The 27,986-nt window shown below is 45.5% G+C and overlaps 1 protein-coding gene and 1 non-coding gene across 2 annotated transcripts in view; one reads left to right on the top strand and one right to left on the bottom strand.

The window, feature by feature from the left end:
- Nucleotides 1-14,533: 14,533 nt before the first annotated feature.
- On the bottom strand, nucleotides 14,534-14,615 carry Trnas-aga. Its single transcript has one exon. It is a non-coding gene; the product is annotated as a tRNA-Ser (tRNA).
- Nucleotides 14,616-16,161: 1,546 nt separating this feature from the next.
- The window catches only part of LOC120845962 (FAST kinase domain-containing protein 1, mitochondrial), a 29,501-nt gene continuing 17,676 nt past the window's right edge, over nucleotides 16,162-27,986 (top strand). The window contains exons 1-2 of the mRNA XM_040217528.1: nucleotides 16,162-16,192; nucleotides 18,221-18,355. Coding sequence (XP_040073462.1) covers nucleotides 16,162-16,192; nucleotides 18,221-18,355 — 166 coding nt within the window. The remainder of the gene's footprint in view (nucleotides 16,193-18,220; nucleotides 18,356-27,986) is intronic.

The following is a 27,986-nucleotide window of genomic DNA, read 5'->3' as shown; positions in this document are numbered from 1 at the left end:
CAGGACGTAACTTTTATTTTCATTTCGAGTTCCGTCCGACGTAACTCGAAACCTTGGGGTAAAGTTACGTCAGATGTAACTCTAATTTTTATTCTGGGTTCCGCCAGACATAACGCTAGACACCGCGTTAAAGTATACCATCCTGGTATACCAAGTTATACCAGAATGTTCAACACGGACGGCATTGTACTGTTAGCAGATAGCCCCAGCCTGGATGGGTTACAGGAGCTGATTAAGATCTGCGGAGAGGAAGGAGATTCTCTGGGCCTAAAATTCAGTAGCGAGAAGTCGGGAATAATGGTTTATAACGATGAGAAGGGGGCACCTGCCGAAAATTCAGGGCCTTTTTGTAGAGCACGTAGAGAAGTATAAATACATAAGAGTACGGCTGAATGAGGGAAAACAATACTTAGAAGAACAGGAAGAACATATGCTAAAGAAAGGAAAGAGGAATGTGGCAATTATGAAGCATAGGGCACTATGGAATTACAATAGATATGAAGTTGTTTCGGGGAATACGGAAAGCAGTCATGGTGCCGGGGTTGTCTTTTGGCAATGAGGTATTATGCGTGAAATCTGAGGTTCAGTCGAGATTAGAGACCTGGCAGAGGAGCGTGGGCAGGCTGGCACTGGGGACGCATGGGAATACACCATATGAAGAAGTGCAGGGAGACATGGGCTGGGCATCTTTTGAGGCTAGAGAGGCAATCAGTAAGAGTAAATTTGAACAAAGACTGGACACAATTGAGGGTACACAGTGGGCGAGAAAGGTATGTAAGCATCTGTACATGAAAAGTTTTAACACTAAATGAACAAACTGAACCCAAAAACTAAAATTCAAATACCAACAGTCAAGTGCACATGCAGAACAGACTACCTGTTCTGCACTGAAAGTGCCTGAAAATGGTGAGCCTTGTGTGGCAAAATTTCACTGAACAAACTTACTCGAGTAAAAAAAAAAGTTGGAAAGCAAGAACTCTCGCCTCCATCATATTGCTCACTTTAGCTTTTACTGCTGTGCACACAGATTTTATTTCCATTCATCACCCGCTATCTCGCACCACACCTGGTTCTCTCAACCCCACAGTATGGTGCTTGGAAATGCGTCTCAGTCTGATGTGTTTGGCATCCCATCTCGTCTATACATGAGGAGTGGTCGCAAAGCGGCAACAAATGGCGCCGAAGAAGCCGGTGCGTCATGCTGCCGGATTTTACAATCCTGGCGGTTGGTCGTAGAAATGTTGGTGAAAAGCATGAGCGAACGCGAGTGTCGCTGTCGTCGCTGCGTCTTAGTCCCTGGCTGCCGAAGCTTCCACGGACTGTCACAGTGGAGAGCGACCTGCAGCAGGACAGGCGTCTGCCAGATACGCCACCGCTAATGGGGCACCGCCAGAATCGCGGCCGGCAACAGCATGACACTTCTACAATGTCTTCGGGCGGAAATCGAGGGATCACTTTCTTGGGTGCGATGAACGCGCCAATCGGAGACGCGTTCTGGGCACCATACCCCACGGAACTAGCTCGCACCCGCTAACTTTCATCCCACATTTGATTCTCTCAACCCCCCCACACGACCCCTCGACTGGTTGACTACCAGTGAGCCTTGCACTCCTTCCTTCTCTCTTTCCCTGTTACTTTATAGTAAAAACAGTACCATACACGAGACAAAGGGAGTTACTCTTTCCGTTTGCCATCACCCGGGTGAAATATAAAATACTTAAGAACTTGACTTCTGCCCTAGCAGCAATGCAAATAAAGGAGCTATGCAGTTCAGTGCGTCTTCAGTGGTGCCAACCTGTGAGATGGTTAGAGCTTCCAGAAACCGTAAGAATTTGTGCTCTGTCTTTTTAATAAAATATCATCTATACTGGTATTCACCTCAAGAACCATAGTAAAACAAGTCTGTTAACTCAAGGAATGTTACTAAATTCCCCCTTGTGTTGAACTAAGATATATGTAGGGGCATCTTAGATTAGCTTTATGTTATTTTATCAAGGCATTCATGTTTCAAACAACAGAAGCATTTCTTCCTTCAGCAACCGGATCTCATAAGAACTACATCGTGCCGTGCATAAATAATGCACAATACTTCCTTTTTTTTTAGGTTACAACAACTATAAGGGGGGGGGGGGGGGGGGGGTAAAAAAAAAGAAAAAAAAAAAAAGAATGGAGGCATATTGAGCATTTTTAGAAAACAAATACATGCTTTAAGGAGAGCCTTGAAATGACCTTCAGTTCTCCTTTACTGAAATTTGCAAAGCATTAGATTTGTATTTATTCCTACATTTGTATCAAAAGTAAGAACAGAAACAGGCATGGTCAAAGTGGCCACCTTAGGGCCACAGCCTTCATGTGAATCTGATGGTCTCAATCCGACGCCCCTGTATCGTTTGGGCCAAATTGTAACATACAACTAGGCTTTGTGGTTTTATAGTTTATATTCTCATTATTCCTGTTCATAAAGGCCATGAGAGCTGAAATAACTTGCTACTACAATCAGAAAAAGTTTCTCCCGCTCATTTATTCGGTCTTTCTTGGTCCACAGGAGCTGTTGTCCCGAATGTCGAAGCCCCGCAGTGCCCATTCCCTGGTTCATGCCGCACAAGCCATCGTCTCTCTGTGGGATCTCCGGAAACTGGCACCTTTTCCAGAAGCTTTTGATGCTGCCTCATTAGACTCGGCAGAGTTTCGGGGATTGCTGGATCGTGTGGAGCGCGAGTCTGGGAGTTTGACCGACACCAGCCTCACAGCCATCCTGGTTTCTCTGAAGAGGCTTCTGCGAGAGCCTCAGGTTTCTGCCTACCACACCCTTGTCTGCGAAGCTGCTTCCCGGTGCTCTCGCTTCAACTTGCAAAACCTTTCTCGGTTTTTAGTCAGCTTGAACCAGTCGAGGAACGTCAACCTGTCCTACCACTGCCGCGCGATCGTGCGCCTCCGAGAGCTCCTTCCGCACTGCAGCTCGGATGAAGACCTCAAGTGCGCTGCCATCTCGCTGTTTCGTCTGCTCCGAATCGCATCGCCGTCACTGATTGAGGCATTCTGCGAGAAGACGATAGAGATCCTCACGCCAGTCTCGCAGTTCCACACCCTCCTACGTTGTCTTCCCATAGTTTGCCACGAGCATTACAAGACCGGGAGGGAGTCTTACACCGGGAAAGTGCTCGCCTTCGTGAACCCCTCGGTGCCAGTCTTAAAAGAACACGACCTCGTGGCTCTCGTGGATGCTCTCGCTATGGTAGAGTGCAACGCCAGCACAACGCTCCGCCTGATCCAGGAGCGAGCGCGGACGTTGTTGGCAAACTCTGCATCATTGGCGTTGGCGCGGTGCCTCACCGTCGGCCCGCCGTTGCCCGTGGTGGAGGCCACACGCCTTGGCGACTCCCTGCTTGACTTACTGACCCCAGAGTTAGACTCACGTGGTCTGGCTCGCTTCATGGAGGTGCTGTTGTCGATCCCTGTCACGAACCCCGAGGTCCTGGAGACATTCTGGTGCCGCGTCGCCCGCTTGTCATCGCGCGGTTTCTCCGGTTTCCTAAGAGGCTACTTGCTGTGCTTCCAGCAGACGCGTTTCAGGAGCGCTGCGTTCGACCGAGAGGCTGTCGGGTGGTGCCTGGAGAAGGTTGATCTCGAGCATTGCAACCTGTCGCACATGTCTCTGTCTGCCCTGTTCCTCCTCAGCTTCGACCCCCGACTGATGACACAGGAGAGGATGCTTCGACTGACGTCCTTGGCCGGGCAGCTGTCCGTCAGGTCGCTGTACGAGCTGGCCATGGGCCTGCGGATCAGCGAGCAGTGCTGGCCGAGGGGCCGCAAGGGGACCAAGGCCTGCCCGCTCCTCATGGAGCTCAGGGTGGCCGTGCACAACGAGATGCGGAGGAGGGTGGATGCGGTGCAGACCCTGCCACAGCTGAGCGCCCTCACGATGGGCAGCAGGCTGCTCTGGTTCTCAGGGGGCCACCACGAGGAACTGAAGGAGGGCATTGTTGAGAGGTGCGTGTTCTCTGCTGTGCAACCCTGTCGCGAGCCGACAACGGTGCTTTTTGGTGATCGGCCGGTTGCAATTGTTCCCACATTGCATTGCGTAGGCATGAACTACAGAGTCGACTTTGCCGACTGGCCGATAGTGGCCATTTTGAAGCTGGGAAAAATGAAAATGTGAAAAGTGTGTATGGGAGCTCCGAATAGAAATGTAAAATTTCTGAAAATACCAAAAAAGCCTGATAAAAGCCTTTCCTTTTTCTTTGTTTTTATTAGAAAAAATTCAGGTTTCAATGTTAGTGATATTAATCCTTTTTTTTTTTTCAACTTACACATTTTAGCTGTAAAATGGGGCAACTATTTTATAATTATATTGACGAAGCAGACAACCAAAAGCCTGCACAGAAATTTGTAAATTAATTGAATCAGTTGATGTCGAGGAATTTAGTATTTAAAGTTCCAATGTACAAAGATTTGTATTTCCATGTGCTCTACGATCAGGCTGTTTCGGTAGTGGCATGGGCAATTGTCTAGACTCCGGCCAGTTTTTTTAATACACAACGAAAGTTGATAAGCGAGGGGAATGCCCTCCTGAAGTGCATTTCCAAGTCAAATTGATCACAGTTTGCAGTCGAACCCGGATATATTGAATTCAAAGGGGACTGTAAAATAGCTCTTTATGTCAATATATGAAACCAGATATGTCAAATTCAAAGGGGATGGTAAAATAGCTCTCTATATGAATAATATGATAAACAAAAATATGTTAAATTAAGCTCGTGTTGAAATTTCCTGGCGTCTCTGCTAATACCGAAGGTCGCGACAAGAGCATCCTAGAGCTGCTAAATACAGTAGAGCGTAGTTGGCGGAGACCATAAACACCGCCGCGCTTAGATGCGCACTTGCCTGGCTGGGACCTCTACAGAGCCTAAACGGCAAAACGCAAAAATAATATTTAAAAAAATGAAAGAGAAACGCGAGACGCATAAAAAGAGCTCTTTATCCATAGAAAAAAGTTAAGAAAGCAACAAAAAAGAAAGCTGACTGAATTCAAGCAACAAAAAAAAGAAAGGAAAAAAAAAACAGTCAGCCTTTTCACTCTGGCGAAGAAGGGAGACCAGCAAAGCTGTACTATGGTAGGAATGAAGTATTTATAAATGTAAGGATTGAGGTGTGATTGGGTAATTGATTACTTGAATGATTAAAGAATCGGGCATATATATAACAATCCGGGGTTGTTATATATTTCATAGCCATAGTGACCATGGCCTTGTGATCGCTGTAGTACACTGCCATTCGGTGTACGCTGATGGCAGGCACACTCTTTGTGAAGACGAGGTCTATACACTTTCGATGCCTGATCGTGGGCACCGTAGGTTCGTTCACTCACGCAAGCCCTAAGTGCTCAAGTATAAACGAAGTGAACCACTTCCCCTCCTGGCGGGCATTGTCAACATTAAAGCCACCCGTCACTACGGCAGGCATGTCGTTGCCGAGCATGACCCAGCCAAAAGCATCCATCGCGAATGCTTCAATGTCTCTCTTGAACGTTGTGGGAAGAGGGACGTACACGATGGCAGTTGCCGGACTATTGCGCACTTTGACGGAAAGGCTGGAAAGGTGCCCTCCATCTATGAGCGACGGTGGCAACCAGATTGGTTGTCAGGTTGCTGCTGTCGCTCATAGATGGTGGTAGCTATCCAGAGTTTTGTGCAGTTTTGTGTTGACATTTATTTGGTACCGGACATGAAACTGGGGAAACTAGCCCATAACAGCTCCGCTGTAAAAAAATAAAAACGGGCAAAGCAATAATGGCAAAAGAAAGGTAAACAAAAATGTGTTCAAAGTGTGAATGCACAACCGTTGTTGTCAACACACCTAACTTGTCGAAGACTTTTTTTTTTTTTTTTTGCTTATTTTATTTTGAGGCTAGGGACTCACGCAGCATCAGCAGCGTTTGGGGAAAGGGCGCAGGCTGCCATTCCAACAGCGGGCACTCCCTGCTCTCCCTACGCACGCGCATGCCCTTCCCTTGCTTGCCTCTCTCCTTTCCCACAACTGCTCTTTCGCTGTGTATCTTTCCGCGTGTATGTTGGCTTTGTGGTCTGCCAGCCACGCAACCGCAGTGCAAGCGATGTGCTCTCCACCCGCGCAATCGGATTGCGGGAAAAGCAAGGGCGGCCGGGCTATGTTCCCTATTTCGAGTGTCCCTGCCATGGGAGTTGGATACAAAAAGACAACACTCCTATACTATTTACATGTGATTTTCAAGTTGATATTTGGATTGTTTGACATAAACAATAATTCGAAATACCCGAGCGTGATATAACCGGGCTCGACAGTACTCCCTACACTCAGTTGCAGTATATACATTTTCCTAATCTGAAAAAGAAACAAACCGGTCTTTGATAAGGTCTAATCAATTTTGCTCATCAGTTAGCACTGGCATCAGTTTGCCCATTTTGGATGTGATCATCGGGCATTTTAAAACTTTTTCTATATAATTTTATCTCGATAATGTTCAATTTTATCCATTGATGTAATAGAAATAGTAATTTGATATACATATGCTCATGTTTAATTACTATGTTCACTTTTTTAGCTATAATTGCTTGGTATTGACAGGACAATGTTACAACTTCTTTAATTAACCTTTTGGGATCATACGAGTTTTCCCCTTGTAGGCCCCTCTGGTCAGAATTAAAAAGTCAGAATTATTGAAAAAAGATCTACCGTAATCAATGCGACTTCACATTAAACTATTTAACATTCTGCGATCAATACGTTCAGTTTGAAATAACTCTGCATTCACCCTAATGTTTTCATATGAAATATTTAACTCTACTAGTGATGTTTGTGCAGCGTGTGATACTTTTCAAAGCAAAATCTGCGGTTCAAGCCTGGGTGTCGAGTGCAGGTTTTACAATAGAAAACTGTTTCACATCATTGCCCCTCGACTTGCCTGTCACTGCAGAGTGCACAGTCGGTAAAATGCGGATGAAGTAAATAAAGGATGCCACATGCAACACAAAAAAAAAAGCACGCAAAATGCCCTTCCGTGCATCTAGCAAAAAAAAAAACATCACATTTTTTACGGCATCTGTTGAAAGGACATAAAAACTTTAGTATGCATACGCGACAAGAAATGGCGCAAGTTGAAATTGTCGGGTATTGTTGGGAGGTGCCAGACACTTGACCACAAAGGAGAAATGGGCCTGTTGGGTGAGCCCCGACACTTGTCCAGAATGGGAATATTTATTGGTCCGGAGATACCCTACAGATGACCCCAAAGGGCTAAACATAGTGATTTTCCATACTGCCTGGTGATAGTTAGGGGGAGAAAATTGGCTTAGAAGGGTGGGAGGAATCATGTTTGTTTTTTTAGACTTAGGCTAGGTGGCGCAAGCTACCACCCGTTACAAAGGGTACAGCACCCAATCATCCAACCAATCATTCATCTGGGGACAAGCAGAGCCGTATACGTAGAGAGTTTGGTCGATGGGAGGCACGGGCAGAGCCAGGGCGTGCACCAGACTCTGAAAGAGGGCTTGGCATGCTCTCTTGACCAACCAGAAGCTGAAAAGAATCCCCTAGCGGTGGTAGCGAGAAACAGTTCTGATCAAAGGTCTATGTTCGTAAATGGTTTTAATAGGCGCGTAAGAGTGAAGTGCAGTAACTCTTTGTTGTTGAAAATAGGGTACACGTGTTGTTTTGATCATGATCATGCAGAAAAATGTAAGAAACGAATGCGCCGCTCAACTCTGTTTTGCGCGGACGGTGTGTGACTGCTCGGACGGCAGATTCCTGGCCCTCGGCGTAAGGATTATGTCGATCGTTCCGCTAGTCGCACTCTTCCACCATCATTTTGAACGAGCGTGATTAAAACATCACGTGTATCCTATTTTCAGTCATCGAGAGTTACTCTAATGCAGTTATCAGGTTTGTTTCTCGCGACCACCACCAGGGTACTATTTCCGGCTTCTGGTTGGTCACATTCGAATTTCTGAAGACACCCTGGAACACGCCCAGCCCGCTTTCGGCCAATGGCGCCTTCTCATTTGTCTCCTATACTTTCCAACGAATGGCCAAACTCTCTACATATACGGCTCTGGGGACAAGTACCTATTCCCTCTATTTTATTAGGAAACAACAAACCGAATTTAGAAACCTTCCTGTCTCCCTTTTCGTTTCTGTAAGAATGTGTGCTGCTCTTTGCTTAATTAGTTAATTGTAATAAAGATGTTTAGGCAATGAAGCAATTGATCATCTCTACTAGTCAAAGTGCACAAGTTATTACCGGTACATTCTGTTATTAGCTACAATGCATAAAGAGTCAGTCACAAATTTAAAAAAATTGTGGTTTGCAATGAGAAAGCAAAAGGTTAAGCTGGCACAACATGAAGCTGAGTTTATTTTCTGCTGGTTTACAGAGCAGTGTATTATTCTTCTCAGCATGACCAATAAAAGAGTCAATGAACAATTACCTTGATAAAGCCAGTATAGTGTCTTGCTCAGCAGATTTTTCTGCCCCTAAGAAGATAAGAGCAAGGGAGAAAACAAATGGGCTAGCCTCGAGTTCCTGTATAGGCTCTCTACGGGAGCCAGAGTTGCGCATCTGTTTTCCATGTGCCGCCGCGCCACTATTTGCAAGATCCGATCACTTGAGGAGCAAATTTCAAGTGCCGTGAGGGGAAGCCACTGATACGGCCGCTTTGCCGGCATTCAATGCACCCTGGCGTATGCTCCTCTGCATTTGCCTTCTCCTTCTTTCCTGTTTTCCAGGAAGGTAGGAGAAGGAGTGCGTTGCCAACGCACGGTGCTGCTATTCGCCGAATTCAGTCATGGACGAGCAGAATTCCGGGCTGGCAGGAAAGCCGGCGCTACGGGGTTGAACGCGCTACTCTGGCTCCTGTAAAGAGCCTTATAGGCTCTGGGCAGGGTTCCAGAGAGCACCACTTTTGGTTGATCATCAGCGCCACCGTGGCCAAATGAGGCGACACTGGGACGGCTAAAATCGGCAGCGCCGCTGGCATACCCTTGCGCAATTTGGTTATTACCAACTCCAAGCGTTGTGTTGTCACGCGCTACACTACCGACAGTTTTAAGAGTCTATCAAACATTAAATATATAAATCTGCATGCGTGTGTGGTTGTATCGTTCTAGCATTAAGGCTCGTTCATACTCTTGCTACCGAGTACGACCGAGAGAGACGAGACCTGTTAAAACCTCTTAAAATTTCTTAGGACGAAAGAACACACTGGCACTCTGGCGCCGTCTGTCCGGTGACCCTGGAACTGCGTTTCACAAGAGCGAAGGTTTTGCGGGATTTCCAAGGTCAAATGTGCGTAATACCTGTAAGGAAGGCTCGTTTATAACATTGACAAAAGTTTTCCGAGTCAAGAAAGAAAGGATAATGCGCGAGAAAAGTAGAAAATATGCTGGACCGCCAGGTTTGCATTACTACCCAATAGATGGTGCCAGTGTGTCCTCTCGTTGTAAGAGATAATAAGAGTTTCCAAGGCACCCGGTTCTAAGAGGTCGCAAGTGTGTGAACGGGCCTTTAGGGAATTTTAGTGGGTGCCTTCCTCGATAGGTAGAGACAACCTAAAGTGGGAGCTACCAGAACAAAATTAAGCGTCCTGATATTACGGCCAAATATAAGGGAAAGCAAGTAGGCAAGGGCAGTTTACTTCGTTTTTTTTTCATTGTTTGCGTGCGTTTCAAGATAACAAAAGTGAAGACTTCATTAAGCTTCCCTCCTCTACAGAAGCGGAACTAAAAGTGCCCCCCCCCCCTCTCTCTCTCCATCTCACCCTCATTCACACCCTTTTTTCCAAGTGAACTCTTCCGGCATGAATAGCTGACCTTATTTTAGTGATCAGCTTGTTTTCTGTCCCCTCGTTGCCGTGTTCAAGATGATTATGGTGTCCGAGCAATGTGTTTTTCGTGCATGCTGACTGTAGTTAGGACGGTGTTTTATGTAGTTGCTTGTCACAAGCAGATGCTCATTCTTTTCAATTGAATATGCTGTTCACTTTACATAGAACATAAATAAATGCGGCATGGATAACCTTTTCTGGTAGGGTAAGTACATTTTTTTTTATTATTTCTTGAGTCGACTGCTTTTTGGCAGCAGAAACGGAGCTAGAACTGCATAGACATGATTCAAGGTAGAGCAGCCGTTTTGGTCAGCTATGCGATCATACTCAAGGCGCAAACGGCAGTCCATTCTGCAATCAGCGAAGCAGAGATAACGCTCACTTTAATTTTTGGTAACTAGGATCAAACGTCCACGCAGCGTCATTCAATCAAGATGTGTCCGGTGAGCAGAGAGCAGTTAGAGTGTCAAAGGACTGATCCGACTCTAGAGTTATAGCATAGAATTCAAAGACAACGCTGGGCTTCGAGCGCATGAATTCTAAGTATTGATCCAAATAGCACATTTAGAAATCCGTTTTAAGTCAGGAAATCTGAACGGAAAGCTTTTTTTACACATTTTACGGCATTTATTCATTTCTGACGGCGTTGTATTTTTCACAACCTCGACAGGAACCTGCGGAACTTTACGCCTGCTAAGCTTCCGGGGTTGTGACAGTCCGCTACGCAACAGTGCCTACAGCTTCGACGTTGGCTCTTCTGCGACATCCGATAGCAATGTTAAAAATAAAAAACAAGAAAACGCACAAATCAGCATGTTCAAATTGATGCATGAACAGCCCCACGAGCAAGCAGGCTTACGAAAGGGCCTTCCCAGTGTTGCAAATATTTTGAGCTAGATGGTGGAACGTGTCACACCAAACTGGATTGCCCTGAGGGTATGCAGGAACTTCAGGCTAGCCAAAACAGCCTGCCTCAGTTGGCTGCTCTGAGTGGAGGAAGGTGAGGGGGTTATATCTGAGGTTAACCTGATTTAGTATTAGAAGTTGTCAAAAAAAAAAAAAGCTCCAGTATCCACAGAGTCGATTGCCTGACTTTGCATTCTTAAAGTCATCAAACTGCATCACTCCTATGGATTTAGCTCCATGCTTATCAGAAAAACAAGATGCATGGAAGAAAAAACACTGGTGATTTCCATTAAAATTTGCACTCAAAGTGCGTCAAAATTTTGCACAAACATTGCATCTAAGATTAATTCCTCAAAAAACACTAAATGAAGCAAGAATATTAAAATGAGTAGAGGTCTCAACACTAATATTTTATGGATGCTTTGAAGCTGTACTGTTGGGACATGCTTGAAGATGGTCAATTTGTTTTTATTGATGTACTGGTGTGAATGTGCTTCAAGAATGCGACTTGATTTTAATTCATTTGCAGACGTCGGTGTACTTGCTAAAGGTGACTTTTTTATCGATGTGCAGCGCGTGTCGACGTGCTTCCAGAAGGTGACTTTATTTTAATCTATGTGTCGGCGATGATGTGCTTTCAGGAGGTACCCCTTTTTACTGACGTGCAAATGTGGATGTGCTTCCAAAAGATGGCCCAATTTTTATTGATGTGCAGATGTGGAACTCTACTGAAGGAAGGGTCCCCCAGGGCCATTTCCTGGATGTGTAAGGCGTTGGCAGCCGAGCGGCTCTGGCTCCCCGATCCGCTGGATGACCTCGTGGATAGGGCAGTGGCCCATCCCGACGACCTGTTTCCGTCGACCCTTTGTCACCTGGGGTACATCTGCTTTGTCAGTGGACACGTCCCTGCCAGACTGGACCACCTGGCACGCATAATGAATGACACGCTGCTCAGGTGTGTGCACGTTACAACTTCACTGTGTTGTCTGAACAGGCGCGTAGGATTTTTTATTCATAGAGCAACTGGTTCAAGCATTGACCAGCAGATGGTGACGGGCCGAAAGTTTGCTTAAAAGTTTGTTCAGCATACAAGAGGCATTCAGACATCATTTACTTTCCTATTGTTGATGTTATGTTGTTTTTTTACGTGTGTTTTTTTTTTTTAACTTAAAAAAAAAAAGATATGGGTTTGTGATAAAAAGTTGGTGTGACCCTCGCCTTTTCCCTTATTCTTCAGAAGCGTACAGTCGAGCCTGGTTATATCACACTTGGGTATTTCGAATTATTGTTTATATCGAACGGTCCAAGCATCTCCTTGAAAATCACATGTAATAGTATAGGAGCATTGTTTTTCTGTATCGCACTCCCATGCCGGGGACACTCGATATAGCGAACGAAATGCACGGCCCGCTTCTCCCACGGTTGGATTGCGCCGGCGGCGAGCACATAGCTTATGTTGCGGGGCTGGCAGACTGCCAGGCCAGCATACACGCACAGGAATATGCAGCAAAAAAGCAGTTGTGAAAAAATAAAAAAATAAATAAAAAATAGATAAATAATTGTCAAAAAAAAAAAAAAAAAAGTGGAGGATGGCAAAAGCAAGGGGAAGGGCACGCACTCGTAAAGAGGGCAGGGAGTGCCCGCTGTTGGACCGGTAGCTTGCGCTCTTTCACAGTTTTCGCTGAACACGGGAGAAACGGTGGCCAAGTTGGATAACGCGTCTCAGCTTGGAGCATGGAGTGAAAGCTTGTGCTGGGAACTTCCAAGGTTCGATCCCCATTGCCCCTGCCCATTTCGATCTGGATGAGTTTTGTACTGGCACGCGTTCGTTCACGTGATGCACGTTAAAAACCCTAAGTTAGAGGTCGTACTGCACTGACTAAATTTCCCATCTACAGCTAAGAGACCGGTTGCCCATTGAGGTGTACCAACATCAAGGCTGTATAAACATACAAAGCAGGACAATTCTAACTTGTTACAGCCTTATGTTTGTTTACCTTTTTCTTTCGCCGTTATTGCTTTGCCCTTTTTTTTCTTCTCTTTTTGCTGCCTGGAGTTAGTGAGGCTTCTTTCCTTTCTTTTGTTTGATTGCTTAACCTTATTCTATGGATCAAGTGTTTTCTTATATGCGTCTCGCTTTTTTTTTTTTTTCTTTTTTAAAATTATTTTTGCGTAATGTCATTGGTGCTATGTGGAGGCCGCGCGCGCGTAAACGACTGCAAACATTGTTGCATAATGCGGCAGTGTTTGCGATCTTCATCAACTAAGCTCTGCTGTATTTAGTGGCTCTTAGAAGCTTTATTTGGTAGGGTCTTGTTTGTCGCGGCCTTCGGTATTAGCAGAGATGCGCAGAACTTTCAACTGGAGCTTAAGTTAACATATTTTTGTATATCAAATTATCAATATACCAAACTATTTTACGATTCCCTTTGAATTCAATATATCCAGGTTCAACTTGATGTGCACCTTGCTGATACGGAACAGCCTGAGTGATGAGGAGGATAGTGAAGTTAGGCGGTATAATAAAAACCTTGGTAATAAATAAAAACCTTGGCGAGCGTAAATACTCTGTCAGTATCCCTTTAAAGCTGGGACAGGAGGCAGCACTCTGCGGTGAAGCCATAGAACCTTCAAAAAAGTCACACGGGAAGAAAGAAAGACCCTCGCAGCCAAAAGCTACTGACATCATTGGAGGATGATATGCCGCAGAATTGTGTGATCCTCCTTTCCCGAAGATGTGAAAGGTCATCCAGTTCTTCGTTTCCAGCTTCCATTTCGCGGTCTTTCTAAGGGCATAGCCTCGTCGTTGCGAGCCGCGTTTCATACTTGTATTCTACGGCGTGAGGTACCATTCTCGTTCTTGTTACGCAGGCACTTCGAGGAGCTCCCGGCCAATCACCTGCTGCAGGCTGCCGTGGCCTTGGGGTTTTTTCAGCGCTTGGAGAGCAGCATCCTCAAACGCATCTTCACCCTGAACTTCATGGACCGGCTGGACCAGGAACTTTTGTGTGAGTGGGCACGGCGTCCCAACTCCTGGCCATCGAATCTTCCGTGAATGGCCTGACCGCAGGGCGACCTAGCATAATGTACCAAGGAATGCCCCACCCCCGAAAGACGACCCACCCCTCCTCTTTTAGCTTGACTCACTATTTTTGTTCTTTAACATTGAAAGATAGCCCACTCCTACTAAGTGTAATGTTCGGATCTGTAACAACCTCGGCGTAAACGCGGCTGGTCGGCTACAGCAGGATATGAGTAGACGTCGGTGACTGGGAAGTATTGCCACGATAATAAGTTTGGCAGGAACATATACTATACTAAAAATGTAATTTCTTTAACTTTCCTCGATTGCAATCCAAAAGTTGGCCCACTCCTCATTTTTATCAGATTTCCCCTCGATTTTAGGCAAGCTATCTCTTGGAATATTACGCTAGAGCAGGACTGGCGTCTGCCTCATGCACCCCTGCTGCTGTGGCACCGCCAGGATTGCTACAGGCAACAGCACAATGTTTTTGTGATGTCGGATGGAAATGGGGGGGACCCTGTTTGGGGATGCCGTAATCGCTCCTGCCGGGGACACGTTCCAGGCACCAGGAGCTTGAGCCAAGATTGGTTTCTAGGTTCGAATCTCCTTAGGGTCTAGCCTTGTCCGTCCGGCGTCCGTGCTCACATCGATCTTGCTGGTGCTCGTGATCATGCTCGTGAGCTCACGTGCTCACGTGCTCGTGTAGGGGGAAAAAAAAATGATGAAACAAAAAAAGAAATGTTTGAGCAGTCGACAGGATTCGAACCTGTGCGGGGAGACCCCAATGGATTTCTAGTCCATCGCCTTAACCACTCGGCCACGACTGCGGGGCGAGTAGGGGGCTCTGAGATGTGGTAGTAACTCAAGAGCTGGGGATGTCATGGATGAAACGTTGCATGCAGCCGCTCAACATCTATGCAGGAGAGGGAGCTGCGATCAAATGCGTATATAATCGCGTTAAACTTTGCATGCATTAGCTCAACGTTTGTAGACGAGAGGGCGCTGCGGTCAAATGCTCAAATGCGTATATAACCACATTCCATACCACACATTCTCTTTCTGATATGGATGAAAACGAACGAAAGGCTCGGCATGCTGTGGCTCAGCGTCTACGCAGACAAGTACCACCAGAGCTTTGCCCCAATCAACATCATTCACCACGTGGAGATGCGCTTATTTTTTTTCGTCGAGCTTGTTTCCGGCACCTATGGGGAAACTTTCTCTGTCGATTGGCTTGCTTAGACCTTGCCGACGAAACGAACAAATTTCAGAGGCAGAAACGTGTTGTGCTTGAAGCTCCCCAAAAGTACAGGTGGTGTATTTTGCAGTTGAGAAAAGAGCACCAAAAGAGCTGGAACATGTAGGACAATAAAACCGATCGAAAGGTGCATGAAATTTGAAATGTGCAAAAGTCGTTGAACATCATTTCTGGAAAACGAGGGTGTTTACTACGTGCAAATCACGAGTATGGTTTCGTTAAAGGCTTTTTTGCATTTTCTGTACAATATGTAGCCGTACGTGGTTAGTCCTTTGAAAAATGACGGAAACTGTTTTCTTGCGTTTCAAATTCGTGTGAAACACCCATAGCAGATGTGAAAGGTATTAGTAAGTAAAAGTGCCTATATTTCTTTCACAAATTTTCCTTGCATTAGAAAAAAAAAAAAGAAGAAAATTAGACATTGAGTGTCTATAGACAGTGAGAGATTGTTCTAACATTCAGAAATGCTGCCACCAGTTCACGCTGTAGACAGGCTATTCCCCACCGGTAGTGCTGCAGTAAAGCAGTTTAGATGCCTATTGACTTCGCTAACTACCGTACAGATAAGAGGTATGGAACATTTGGATGATAGTTGCGCAGTAGTGCATTGCTCAAATATGTTTGAATGGTGTTTTAATTGGGGAAACTCATTACCTAAGAGTAGAGATGATATGAAAAATTTGAGCCAGAGAATCCAGTGTGTGAACCTATTTACTAGACAAGAGGGTGCAAGTGGTTCTCAGTGTTACGTGCAAGTTTTCATTTCCCCACGACTCGTACGTGTCAAGTTAACAGGCAGAAATTATGTTTTTTTTCTGTGTCCGCATTTTACTCATTTGCATTGATCTTTATATTTTTTGCTTTCAAGAGTTACTTACTAACCAGCTTAGCTTTCCATGTTAGCTGGGAAATCTATTTTTGCGCCCTTTGGGAACCCACGTCGGGGTAACCTCCGCCTCAAGTCGCTTTTTTACCTTCCCAAGTAACGGTATTATGTGGCTGCTCTTTAGCTAGCTAGTGACATGCTCTGGCAATAAGGGGAGCTGTACATAATTGTAACATTGTGTGATTTTACTTGAGCTACCTTGCCACACCTAGTTACCGAGAGGGTGAAAATGGCTGGGTGCAAACCCATATATGTAGAGAGTTTGACCATTCGTTGGGAAGTATAGGAGACAAATGAGGAGGTGCCATTGGCCGAAAGCGGGCTGGGCGTGTTCCAGGACGTCTTCAGAAATTCTAATGTGGCCCACCAGAAGCCGGAAATAATACCCTAGCAGCGGTCACGAGAAACAAACTTGATAAGCTTGTTGGAATAACTCTCGGTGACTGAAAACATGGTGCACTTGATGTTTCAATCACGGTCATCCAAAATCATGGTGGAAGAGTGCGACTAGTGGAACGATCGACATAGTTCATATGCCAAGCGCCAAGGGCCGGGAATCTGCCCTCCGAGTGGTCACACTCTGTCCGAGCAAAACAGAGTTGAGCGGCGCATTCGTTTCTTACATCTTTCTGCATGATCATGATCAAAACGTCACAGGCACCCTATTTTCAACCATGAAGTGTTACTACAAATAACTCTTACACGCTTAATAAAACGACCGAAACTGTTTCTCGCTACCACCGCTAGGGGATTCTTTTTGGCTTTTGGTTGGCCAAGAAAGCATGCCAAGTCCACTTTCTGCGTCTGGGCCCGTTTGCTCGAAGCCGGTTAACTTTAACCGCAGTTAAAAGTTAACCGCCCTTCCTTACTAGGTATACCTACAAGTACCTAGCCAAGTTTGACGAGGGCTGGATGAGCGATAGCTCCGTGTTTTATTATAGGGTGGTAGCTGGTGTCACCTACTGGTTGTAGCGAATGTAAGTGGCTTCTGTGGAAAACGTTCCCGATAAGGGGGGACTTAAAAACGCGCGCTACCGGGCTTTCACGTACCTGCGCGGCATACATTTGAGCAGACACTTTTTTGTTGCTCGTGGTACAGATATTAGATAAGGTAAAATTAAATTCATCTTTGTTTGGAAAAATTTTAAATGCTTGGCTGTCTAAATTGAAGACAAGCCTCGTAGAAATTTCCTTCCAAGTTCAAAAGAGGACGACGAAGTTCAGTCCTATAGAAACGATAAGGAAAAAGTGAGCATTGAAAGCCGGGCAGTACATCGGCAGCATGGTTGGCCAGCATGTAAGAACTGTAAATAACACCATCATAAATTGAAAAACCTGTGATTCGGCTCCAGTGAAAATATACCTATTAGTAAATTACCCAAGCATCGAGGAGAACGCTGGAAGTGTAATTCTACGGTCCGCGCGCGCTGGATTCACCTTATAAAAGACTCGAAGTAAATAATCATAATAAAGCTTTGAGGAACGCACGTGCAAGGCAAAGTTTACTTTAGGTTTTTTCTTTGCTTAAGAACAGTTACTACTGCAGACGCTAACACGTGCAGCACGTGCAACTATACTCGCAGCATGCACCTCGGTGCTTGGGAAACTTAGCAAAAGGTCTATTGGGACGCTGTCTGCTTTTGTGTGATACCCAGCCGATTAAGTCAAGGCAATCCACTTTCCAAAGACGTTGCCATGCCGACAATTATCACGTTCATTTAGGCTTAGGAATGGCCAGAATCGAAAGACTATCCAAAAAATGCGGCAATGTCATTGCTCGTGCTTGGCGATTTAAGTGAGGTAAGGCAAAGCGAAAGCCTCTTGCACCATTCATTGCTGACTAATGTGCCTAATATTGTAGCTACAACGACATATCAGGTCCAAAGCGAGCGGCGCTCACTCACCGGGGCACCGCCATGTTTCCCCGCCGTCCTTACTCTGCCGGTCACGTGACCGAAAATTTCCGGTCGTAGGGAAATGCGGTTAACTTCTAACTGCGGTTAGAGTTAACCAGCTTCGAGCAAACTGGCCCTGATGCACGCCCCGGCTCTGCCCGCGCCTGCCATTCACCAAACTCCCTGTAAACACAACTCTGGCTGGGTGTGTCTTTTGAACATCCGGCCTCCGGCATGCTCGGGGTACACGAGATGCTGAAGCGTCGTCGAAGGTAGCGAGCTCGCGCTGGAGGCAGGACGACCAAAGCTCGTCTCTACTGTTCTAATCCTGTCAGTGACAATTGCAATATGTTCTGATAAGATGTTTCTTTGTGTACGTGCACACTCTTGCAGGCAAGCACGAGCGGGTACCGGGGCGCCAACTACGGGAGCTTCTCGGCACGCTGAATCGGGTGGCCTGCCTCGACTTTCCAGAGGAGCGTGTGCCGTGGTTTCATGGACAGTACTACCGAACAAGGGCTCGTAGTGGTATGTGAATTCCTCGAATACTACAGTCGAACCTGCTTATAGCAAACCTGAATCGAGCCAGTTATTGTCTATATTTACAACAAAATTACATGTAAATTTACATGTAATTGACATTAAAATAAACAAAGTTACATGTAAAATTACATGTAAAAAATTAACTCTATAATGAACAACCCATTGGCTATACAGAACTAAGAAAAACGCGGACTTCGAAAACGCACGAGCACCCATAAAAAACAAATTAAAAATACACAATGCCCCCGTCTCATTTAAAAGAGAAAAGAAAAAGGAATGCATTAAGTTAAGCCTGCCAAACATCAAGCAAGAAGAGTGACTGCAGAAAGTGCAAAGAAACATACAAAAAAAAAAAAAAAAAAAATCAAGGGCAGGACACGCTGTGGGAGCAATCTCCACTCGAAATTTCAGAGTCCGTGCCGGCTGCTTCCTAACAAGCGCTTGCTATGTTTTGTTTATTTATTTTCTTTCTCGTTTAACTTTTGCATGCTAATCTGGTTCGCAGAGGATATGGCAACCGTCTTTCTCATTCTTTGACAAGCTGGAAATGATTCCTTGGCACAAAGTACTGATCTTGGGGCATCGCGGCTAGAGAAGCAGTGGCGTTTGCGTGCAACCAGCAATCCTCGCTGCAGCTCGGCTGTTCTGCGCGGCTCTCTTTTTCGTCTCTACGGTTCCGCTGGTTTTGTTTGGGCTCTGGCTTCATGGGGGCAAAATCACATTTCTTTTAAGGACACGATTTCCATACTGCAGATCGTGGATCTAAGCCCAGATGAAAAAACTTTGCAACCAACTAAAATAGTAAAACAAAAATTTTTATGAGCACGCTGTGGTGCTTTAGTTTTTTAAACCTCCTCGCAGAATAAAGAGTTTGAAAGCTAGTACTTTTTGTATCTGCAATTAGCCCGTCTAGAGCTTTATTGGTTACATTTTTGTGGGTCATAAATGTTTGTCGTGGTCTGCTGACGAATGCATTGACGTCTGTTTACCGTAGTGTCAAGAAAATAATTGTTCATTACAAAGACCTGGCCTCAGGATTCGCAGTTGGCCCGGTTTTGATATAGCAAATTACGGGATATATTGGAATAAAATGCGTGTCTGACAGAGTTCATTATAAACAGGTTTGACTGTATTGGCCACTAGATGTTTCAGTGGCGCCACATCACAGGTGCTTTTCTGTGGCATAGCGGGTGAAGCTTCGATCAGACGACGCAACAAGTAAAATCGCACGGGGCATTTATGTTAGTTTGCATCCGTGTCAATTGACAAGCTGTTAAATAAAAGAATTGACCGCATCTCCACGTGGTGAATGATGTTGATTGGAATGAAGCTCTGGTGGTGCTTGTCTGTGTAGACGCTGAGCCGCAGCATGCCGAGCCTTTTGTTTGTTTTCACCCATGCCAGAAAGAGAATCTGTGGTATGGAACGTGGTTATATACGCATTTAAGCATTTGACCGCAGCGCCCTCTTGTCTATAAACATTGAGCCAATGCATGCAAAGTTTAACGCGATTATATATGCATTTGACCGCAGCACCCTCTCCTGTATAGACGTTGAGCGCCTACATGCAACGTTTCATCCATGGCATCCCCAGCTCTTGAGTTGCTACCATATCTCAGAGCCCCCTACTCGTTCCGCGGTCGTGGCCGAGTGGTTAAGGCGATGGACTAGAAATCCATTGGGGTCTTCCCGCACAAGTTTAATTCCTGTCAACTGCACAAACATTTTTTTTTTTCATTTTTTAATATTATTTTTTTTTTTTGCCTTACACGAGCACGTGAGCATGTGAGCTCATGAGCACGAGCACCAGCAAGATCGATGTGTGCACGGACGCCGGACGGACAAGGCTAGACCCTAAGGAGCTTCACCCCTAAAAAAAGTTTATGCCATTTTTATTAGTTTTCTTTCTACCTAATTGCACCATCTGCAAGTCGCTTTTGATGGAGACGATCCTTAAAACGTTAAAAACAAGCCTCGAGCTTTACACGACACCTTGTGTGGCGTGCATCATGGCGTCTGTGATTCTCGATTTGTTTGATCTCTAAAACCTCCGATAGAAAACTTTTTTTTTCAGTTAGAAATGTGTAGGACGCAGAGGTCGGCAATTTTCGTTGAACTCACTCACAGCTAGCTCAAAATAAAAAGTTAAAAACTCACTCACCTTCACCCTCACAGTCACCTTCAAATCCTCACTCACGAGCTCACTCCCCTCGGCAAACTCATGAACTCACCATACTCACAGCCCTGACTGAATTCATGAACTCACCGAACTCACAAATTCACGCCCCTCACCAAACTCATGACCACACCTAACTCATGCCCCTCACTGAACTCAGAAACTCACACCCCTCATCGAACTCGTAAACAAATTCGCTCACCGACCTCACTCGCTCGGAAGTAGTTCTCGCCCTCATTGTAGTCGCGGCGCTGGCGCTTGTGTTGCACGCGGGTTGCACGGATTTTACAACTCCGCCACGATCGTTGCCGTTTTCCACCGCTCCGGCGCCAGTCATCATGTCACCAAGCAAAGAAAGGTTTTGTCTTTTTCTTTTTTTTTGCTTCGACTCCTTCGGCATGCCTGCCTTGCGCTTGAGGAATGCGTGGTGTGCACCGTTTGTTTCAAGCATATGCAACAACTTTGTGCAAGTATGAAGTGAGCATCTGCATCGCTGTTTATTCAGGTGTGAATTATTATTATTCCAACAGGCACCACCGTGGTGTGTATTTTGTTTATGTATGGAATGTTACAAACTTTTCCTTAAAAAACACATGCAAAAGAGAAAAAAAAAATTTTTAAACAGCCTAGATGGGAAAAGGAAGTCATAAAATGAATTTACAACGAACAAGAAAAATTTTTAGAGCTATATTTACTGCATGAAACGATTTTGTAGTTGACGTTTGCGGGTGCCCGCGGAAAAGTTGCTGTTATTTAGTATCTCGTGACTGCCCGCTATTTATCACGTGGTGCTTGCGCTGTTTCAGGAGCTTCCTATTGTCTCTAAAAGTTACTTATTCATCTTCATTTGAAGTGCAACAAAAAGTGAAGGTTAAGAAGTAACTTTTAGAGCCCAATGGAAGCTCCTGAAAGAACGCGAGCACCACATGATAGACCTGTGCACCGGTCAGAAATTGACGGCGGCGGCACGATGGAGTGTTCCCTTTCGGTGGCGGTGGCGGTGGCGTGAAGAAACACGTTAAGGTAACGCACCACGCTCAGCGTGCGGCGGCGGCGACGCAGCATGGCGGCACACAGGTCTACAACGTGACGAGCGGCGGCTTCCGCGGGCACCAACTACAAATTCGTTACGCGTCATAAATATAGTTCTAAAAAAAAAAAAAAAATTTTGCTTCATTGTAAATTTGCTTTATGACATTCTTTTTCTGTGTAGGCTATTTTAAAAAAAATGTTTTCTTCCTTTGCATGTGTCCTTTAATGGTAGGACGGCTTGCTCGGCAAACCGTTGTCAAGTAGAATCATTTCGGTATGGTCTCTTTTTATATTTTTCGTCGTTCACACAAATTATTTAACCTAAAATAAATGCCTGGTGGATATTTTCTTTTTTTCTGGAAGAAGAAACAATAGAAGAACTTTGTGCGTACCATATTATTTTTTTTTTATTGCGCCTCTCGTGTTTTGTTGCACCGCACATGCCCATTAAAACTGGAACATTCTAATCTACCGCCTCTGTGCCTCGTAAAATTCTCTACTTTATGGATCCTGACATAGCGGTGTCAGATGCCTTCAGTATTCTTGTTGCTCAGACAATGTGTGTTTGTGTTCAAACTTGTTGGTATATGTTGAATACAAATATTTACAAACTACATGTACAAAGTTATTTTTATATTAAAATCATTGATTAGTTTTCGATGGATTGTATTTTTTAATGTCTTCACTAATTTGAATGAATAAATAGCCTACTGGTGTAAGTGCAGGTTCTTATACCTTAGATATTTAAATTGCTTCACTTCTAACTATTGATAGCCTAATTCGTATATCCACGGTATATTTCAGGAGGGGAAGGCATGGTATGCAACTTAATTGAATGGTCTACATTTCTTCAATATTTGTCTTGTTAGATACAAAAAATTGGGGTGCTTAATTTCTTCGGGCGGGGAAGGTTGCCTCCATGAATGCATGCGCATGCATGCATATCAGATATATTTACGTCTTGGGTTTGGATTTACCCACTCCCCCCTGTAATTTACTCGTATAAATATAAATCGTTGCTAAAAAAATTCGCTAGAGACACTTAAAACTGCTTACGTGTAGGAATGCGAAAGCATTCCAACAAGCAGCGCACCACATCTTCTTTTTTCATACAGCGTGCCGGCGGTGACATCATGCTCCCCCGCTGCGCAGGCGCGGCTCCCCCTCCGACTCCACGACTTCCCTGACGATGCATCTGCATTGCTGTGTTCTTGTTTGTGTTTTATTTCTGAGGCGCGTCTGCTTTGACCTTGAGCGCCCGGCCGGCTTCCGCGACGAAGCATCTGATATGACGCGTCGCAGCCAATGGGAGTTCCGCTTGTGGGTGTCATTTTTCTTCTACAGAAAGTCACAGACAACGCCGGCTTCATTCCATGGGACAGTTAATTTTTCTCATGAGAAGAAAAATAGCACTCCTCGTAAACTACTTTGGCGTGCACCGGCGCGAGCTCTATCGGTTTGTATATAATAATAAATAGGAATCATAACTAATATCTAAATACTACTTTTGGATCTATTAAGAAGGTTCTTTTTTCGGCGCACAAAACGTTTTCGGGTGCAGGCAGTTTTCCGACTATGCTCAATGTCCCCCTCTTGAGCGACTGATGGGGTGTCAGATAGCAGGATAGAACATTGATTTGTTATACTTATCACCAATATTATTAGGGGAAAGTAAAAAATATTGTTTTATATCTCTTTGAATGTAATCTAGAAACTTACCGTCTGCAATTTTTTAATGATAATCTAGAATCGAATCAACTTTTATGTTCTACCAAATAAATGTAGCAGCCTTTAAACCCAATTGCGAACAAGTCCGGTGTTTTGGGCGTACTTGAGCACGAAGCCGTGTATGCATACTTTTTTTTTTTTCGAAAACTCCAGGTTACAACTTGAGCAAACAAGTTTACAGGCCAATTGCGACAGTTCGCAGCCGGTATTCATTTTAGTATTGGCTTCAGAATTAGCCACCAGCGGCAAAATACCATTTTAAGGGAGGAGGTGGGGAATAAATATGAAATTTCTTATTTCTAGAGATATCTGAACGAAATTTACAGAATGTGTTTATAACACAGACATAAGAGTAACTGCAAAGTTTCGTGGAGCTGTGCATATTATTTCTCAAGTTACAAGTATTTATCAAAATCGTCCATATGCATTCCTTATCCCAGGTCTGGAGAATTTGAAAAAGGTAGTAGCGGCGTAAAATTTGTTATGATGACCCCTGGATACATTCCCCAGGGCATAACAGAGCCCTTTTTTAAAATTTCTTTGTTGAAAATTTTTAACGCAACTTTGAATTTTGTGTAGTCAATGAAACCCACATTCACCAAATTTCATTTTTTTATTATAAATTTTTAGTACAGTTTTCTAAAAAAAAGGGCTCTGTTATGCCCTCACAAAGTTATTAGAGAACAGAATAAAAAAGACAGCACAAAAATCCATTCATCAGTTCCTGAGATATCGCTGGGACGAGCAGCCACGACAGTGAAAAAATCCATTCTGAGAAAACAGCACTTGAAAGTTGCACGCAGATTTTCAGCTTTAGAATGACCCTGGCAGAATAGTCAGAAGTGTTCTTGCGCACTTTCTTCTTGTTCCGCCTTTCCAAATTCTCTTGATGTCGTTTGCTGGCCTTGTGCAGACGTAGGGCATCTTTCTCGGCAGCTCGTTGGAGGGCTAGATGGGTCGGCTGAAGTCCCACTGCAACCGATATTTCCGCAGTTGCCTTGTAGCAGCCGGCGTTGAACCTCAACACCGCTTCATGCAGTGCAGTTTGCTGGCCTAGCTCCAAGTTCGGCTTGAGCAATATCACAATGTCTAGCTTCTGCTTCGATCTCCTCACGTGTCAGGAAATGCGTCCGCAGATGGGTGCTAGAAGACGGGCTCCTACTTGTCGCGGCAGGCGGAAGACGGGCGCTGGGACCCGCGATCTCGGAAGGAACCACAACGGTCGGCATGCTCGGTACTCCAGGCGTGAGCGGGGCGATGCGTTCTTCCTCGACGACAGCCGATGGCACAGAAAATCCATCACTGGAAGTGTTGACGCGATCATCATTGACGGCACGCTGTGCAGAAACTTCCAACTTCGCCATCCGCACTAACTTCATGGACCGCTTCCGCGCGCCAAACGCGTGCACCGTCTTGTACTTCGAACCCCGCATCGTGTGCGACCACGAAACAGACGGGCACGCTACACGAAACTACTCGAAGAAAGTTCGGAAAACGATCGTAAAGATGGCGAAAAACGAAGTGGAGCTGACAAAGCAAGAGCGCGTGCAAGCAGACCACTATCAAAAGCAGACGACGCAAGCGGCAACAGCAGGAGAAACAAAGGAGGAGAGCGCTCCGCGCGCGGAGAAATCGCGTCCCAGCCAATAGCAGTCGCGCGCTCCCCCGCACGCTCCTCGAGCGCGCGCTCTGTCCAATCGCGTTCTTGCGATTGCGACATGGAAGAACGGCGACCACGCCGTAACCACGCGGCCGACGCCATTTTGGGAGCTGGCAAAAAAAAAGAGAAAGAATTCACGTTCAAAACAAGACTAAGATGGCGGCCGTCGGCCCAACGCGTCGAAAATGGCGAGCGCGCAAAGTTGGGGTTGATTTTGACGTTTGACCGTCACTTGGATGCTATTCAGGCCTCGTAAATAATTGCTTTTAAATATTTCCCCGTTGTATTTGGTGCTGATAATTACAGAGAAGGTAGTTTATGAGATATACAACCGAAAAATAAGGTTTTCTAAAAATCGACTTTTTCGCGATTTTCCGGTTTTCAAAGCCCGCGTCCCCCCTTAAGCCGGCGTGAAGCGAGTCAGAAGCCGATGAGCGTAGATAAATCAATAGGCACCTTCCATCTTTTCCCATCACTCCTAGAGGAGCAGCTGTATGAGCTAACAGCACCATTGCAAAGCGAGCATTAACTCAACTCTCCCGGAAATTTATGCAGAAGCCACATGACCCGCCCTTCCTCGACGTCACCCCGCAAGCCCTCATCAAACCCACGGTCCCTCACGGAGCTTATGCTTTGCCAAACTTGTGAACTGAAACCCCTCATCAATCTCATAAACTCACCAAACTCAAGAACTCGCGCTCCTCACCGAATTCGCAAACTCATGTCTCTCACCGAACGCGTGCACTCACCGACCTCATAAACTCATGCCCCTCACCGAACTCATGAACTCACCAAACTTACAAACTCATGACTTCACCAAACTCATGAGCTCACCGAACTTATTTATGCCCCTCACTCAACCTCAAACTCATTAGTTTTCAAGGCTTATGAAGTCACTCGCCCTTATCTCACGCCTGATTGGTGAAGGGGAGTGAGTGCTTATGACTATGAGTGAGTTTTTTAAAGGTGAGGTAGGACGTGTTGTCGTTCTAGTTGCGCATGCCTATATTGTTGTGTTGTGTGGCGACGCACGCTCGTTGGGCTAATGAGCGTGCCAATACCAACACTTCCGTCCAAGTGCGGTCTTGCTGTCGCCAGCAAGCGTTCGTACGGCACCCTACAAACCAAGTCTAGGCAATTGTTGCCCTTTTGCAGCGGTGCTTTCCCTCTCCCGCATCAAACGTCTGGCTAAGGAGTTTGTCACATTGCGACTTTTGCTCGGAGGAAAAGCCGAAATTCCGCCAACTTTGTAAATTGCCGGGCTTGGCCCGACAGTTTTGTAATGTAATTGGTTTATACCTTCATTTTTTTCCAATTTTCGCCAATTATTGGTTATAAATTTAAAAGTTCTCGCTCAGATGTGCACCGCAGATTTGGCACAATTCTTTGAGTTATAAAAATAAACTTGCATAAACGGTCATAATGCATGGCGGGCCTTTAGCTCATTCTTGGGACGCCGAATTATTGCCGGCTTTCTGATCCCACAGGCCCCGAACACATAGGCGGTTTTTGTATGTTTCGCGTCGATTGGACGAAGAAGCGGATGTTAATCGAAAGAATACCTGGAGCCAGCCACTGCCAGTTATCTCGGGGAAACAGTTGTTTACCAGTTTGGAAAATGCAGAAAGGAATCAACTCGGAAGCAATGAGAGACAAGCGCTCGCTGCCCGCGGTGGAAAGGGGGTATGTGAAGCCGCTTTAATTGGAGGTTTCACTGTGCACATGAGGTGTTCTTGAGTCTGGCTTGCCCTTTTACAGCTTGGTCAGTCATTCCTTCCTCAGTTTAGTCTCATTTGAATATTAATAAAGATTATGCAGTGTTTGTAGACTGATGAGCACGTTGGTTGATTTGAGAAACGCCGAAAGAATAAGACGCGGGTGGGACAAGGGACGACGTACACTTCCTTTCATGTAAAGGAGGACATACACTTTCTTTCGTGAATTATTTGGTACGCCATCGTCAGTGGCGTACCAACTAATTTAACTAATAAGGGATCATCGAAGAATCCTTGGGGAAGAGTGCCACTGTCGCTGCGGCTGCTGCCGATAGTCCTAGCGGAGCTTGTGTACACCTCGTCATGGGGACATTGACGTCAGGGGTCGGATTCGTGGTTAAGTCCAGACCACTTCACCAGGCCGTGTCACGACATCGTGGTCACCACCATCGCGCACGTCCGTCGTTGCCCGTTCCTTTCGCAAGAGTCTTCCCAATGCCTTGTGTCCCGTCCTCCCAGCCTCCTTCCCATTGTGTCGCTCGCCGCTTGCCAGACAGGCATGAGCCTTTGTCTTCAACATGGACAGTGGTCCCGAGTGTGGCACTCAGACAGCCAAACGCACCGTCTTCGCCACGGAGGCGATTAATAACAAGTCCCCAGGCACCGGTATCACTGGATGGGGTCTAACGACGCCCCACAAGTTCAAACCCAGTTTGGTTGTTGTTGTTTTGGGGGTTGAAGGGACAGGGGAAGAGATAACTAATCAGAAACAGCTAGCTACAACACGACGAGCCACATGTTAAAAAAAAAGAGAAAGATGCCACAAAGAAGCCGACAACGGCATTCTTTTATGCGCTTCCACAACTGCGCCACGACCTTGAGCTTGCAGGCTTCAACCATCGGTGTCTATTTCCTTTGTTATGTTTTCCAGACAAGGGATGTCTTCAATGTAAAAACAGGGAGCTCAGATCAAACTTGGCAAGTGCCTTTTTTTTTACTTTCCCAAATGGGTCGTGTCGTGGTGGGCTTTATGCGCCGGTGTCAGGACAAAAGGATCTCCCCGTTTCGGAAACTAGCGTAGGATAGAAGAGAAGACCCGACAGACCCTTGCTGCTTTGTGAATGGGTGTAAGCCCCGTTTCAGCTTAAAATATACCACAGCATACATTATGAGTCATTCCAGCCAATCCAATGCCATGCGAGTGTCACGTGATCTTCGGGAGTGATGTGCGGGGAACGAAGTCACAAGATAAATTACTGCACTAGATTGACTGAAATGGCTTGTAGAGTCCGCTGCCGTCAAATG

The sequence above is a fragment of the Ixodes scapularis genome, unplaced genomic scaffold (assembly GCF_016920785.2).
Source record: "Ixodes scapularis isolate PalLabHiFi unplaced genomic scaffold, ASM1692078v2 PGA_scaffold0__279_contigs__length_252992795, whole genome shotgun sequence".
NCBI classification, from domain to species: Eukaryota; Metazoa; Arthropoda; class Arachnida; order Ixodida; family Ixodidae; genus Ixodes; species Ixodes scapularis.
This window is presented reverse-complemented; position numbering and strand designations above follow the sequence as displayed.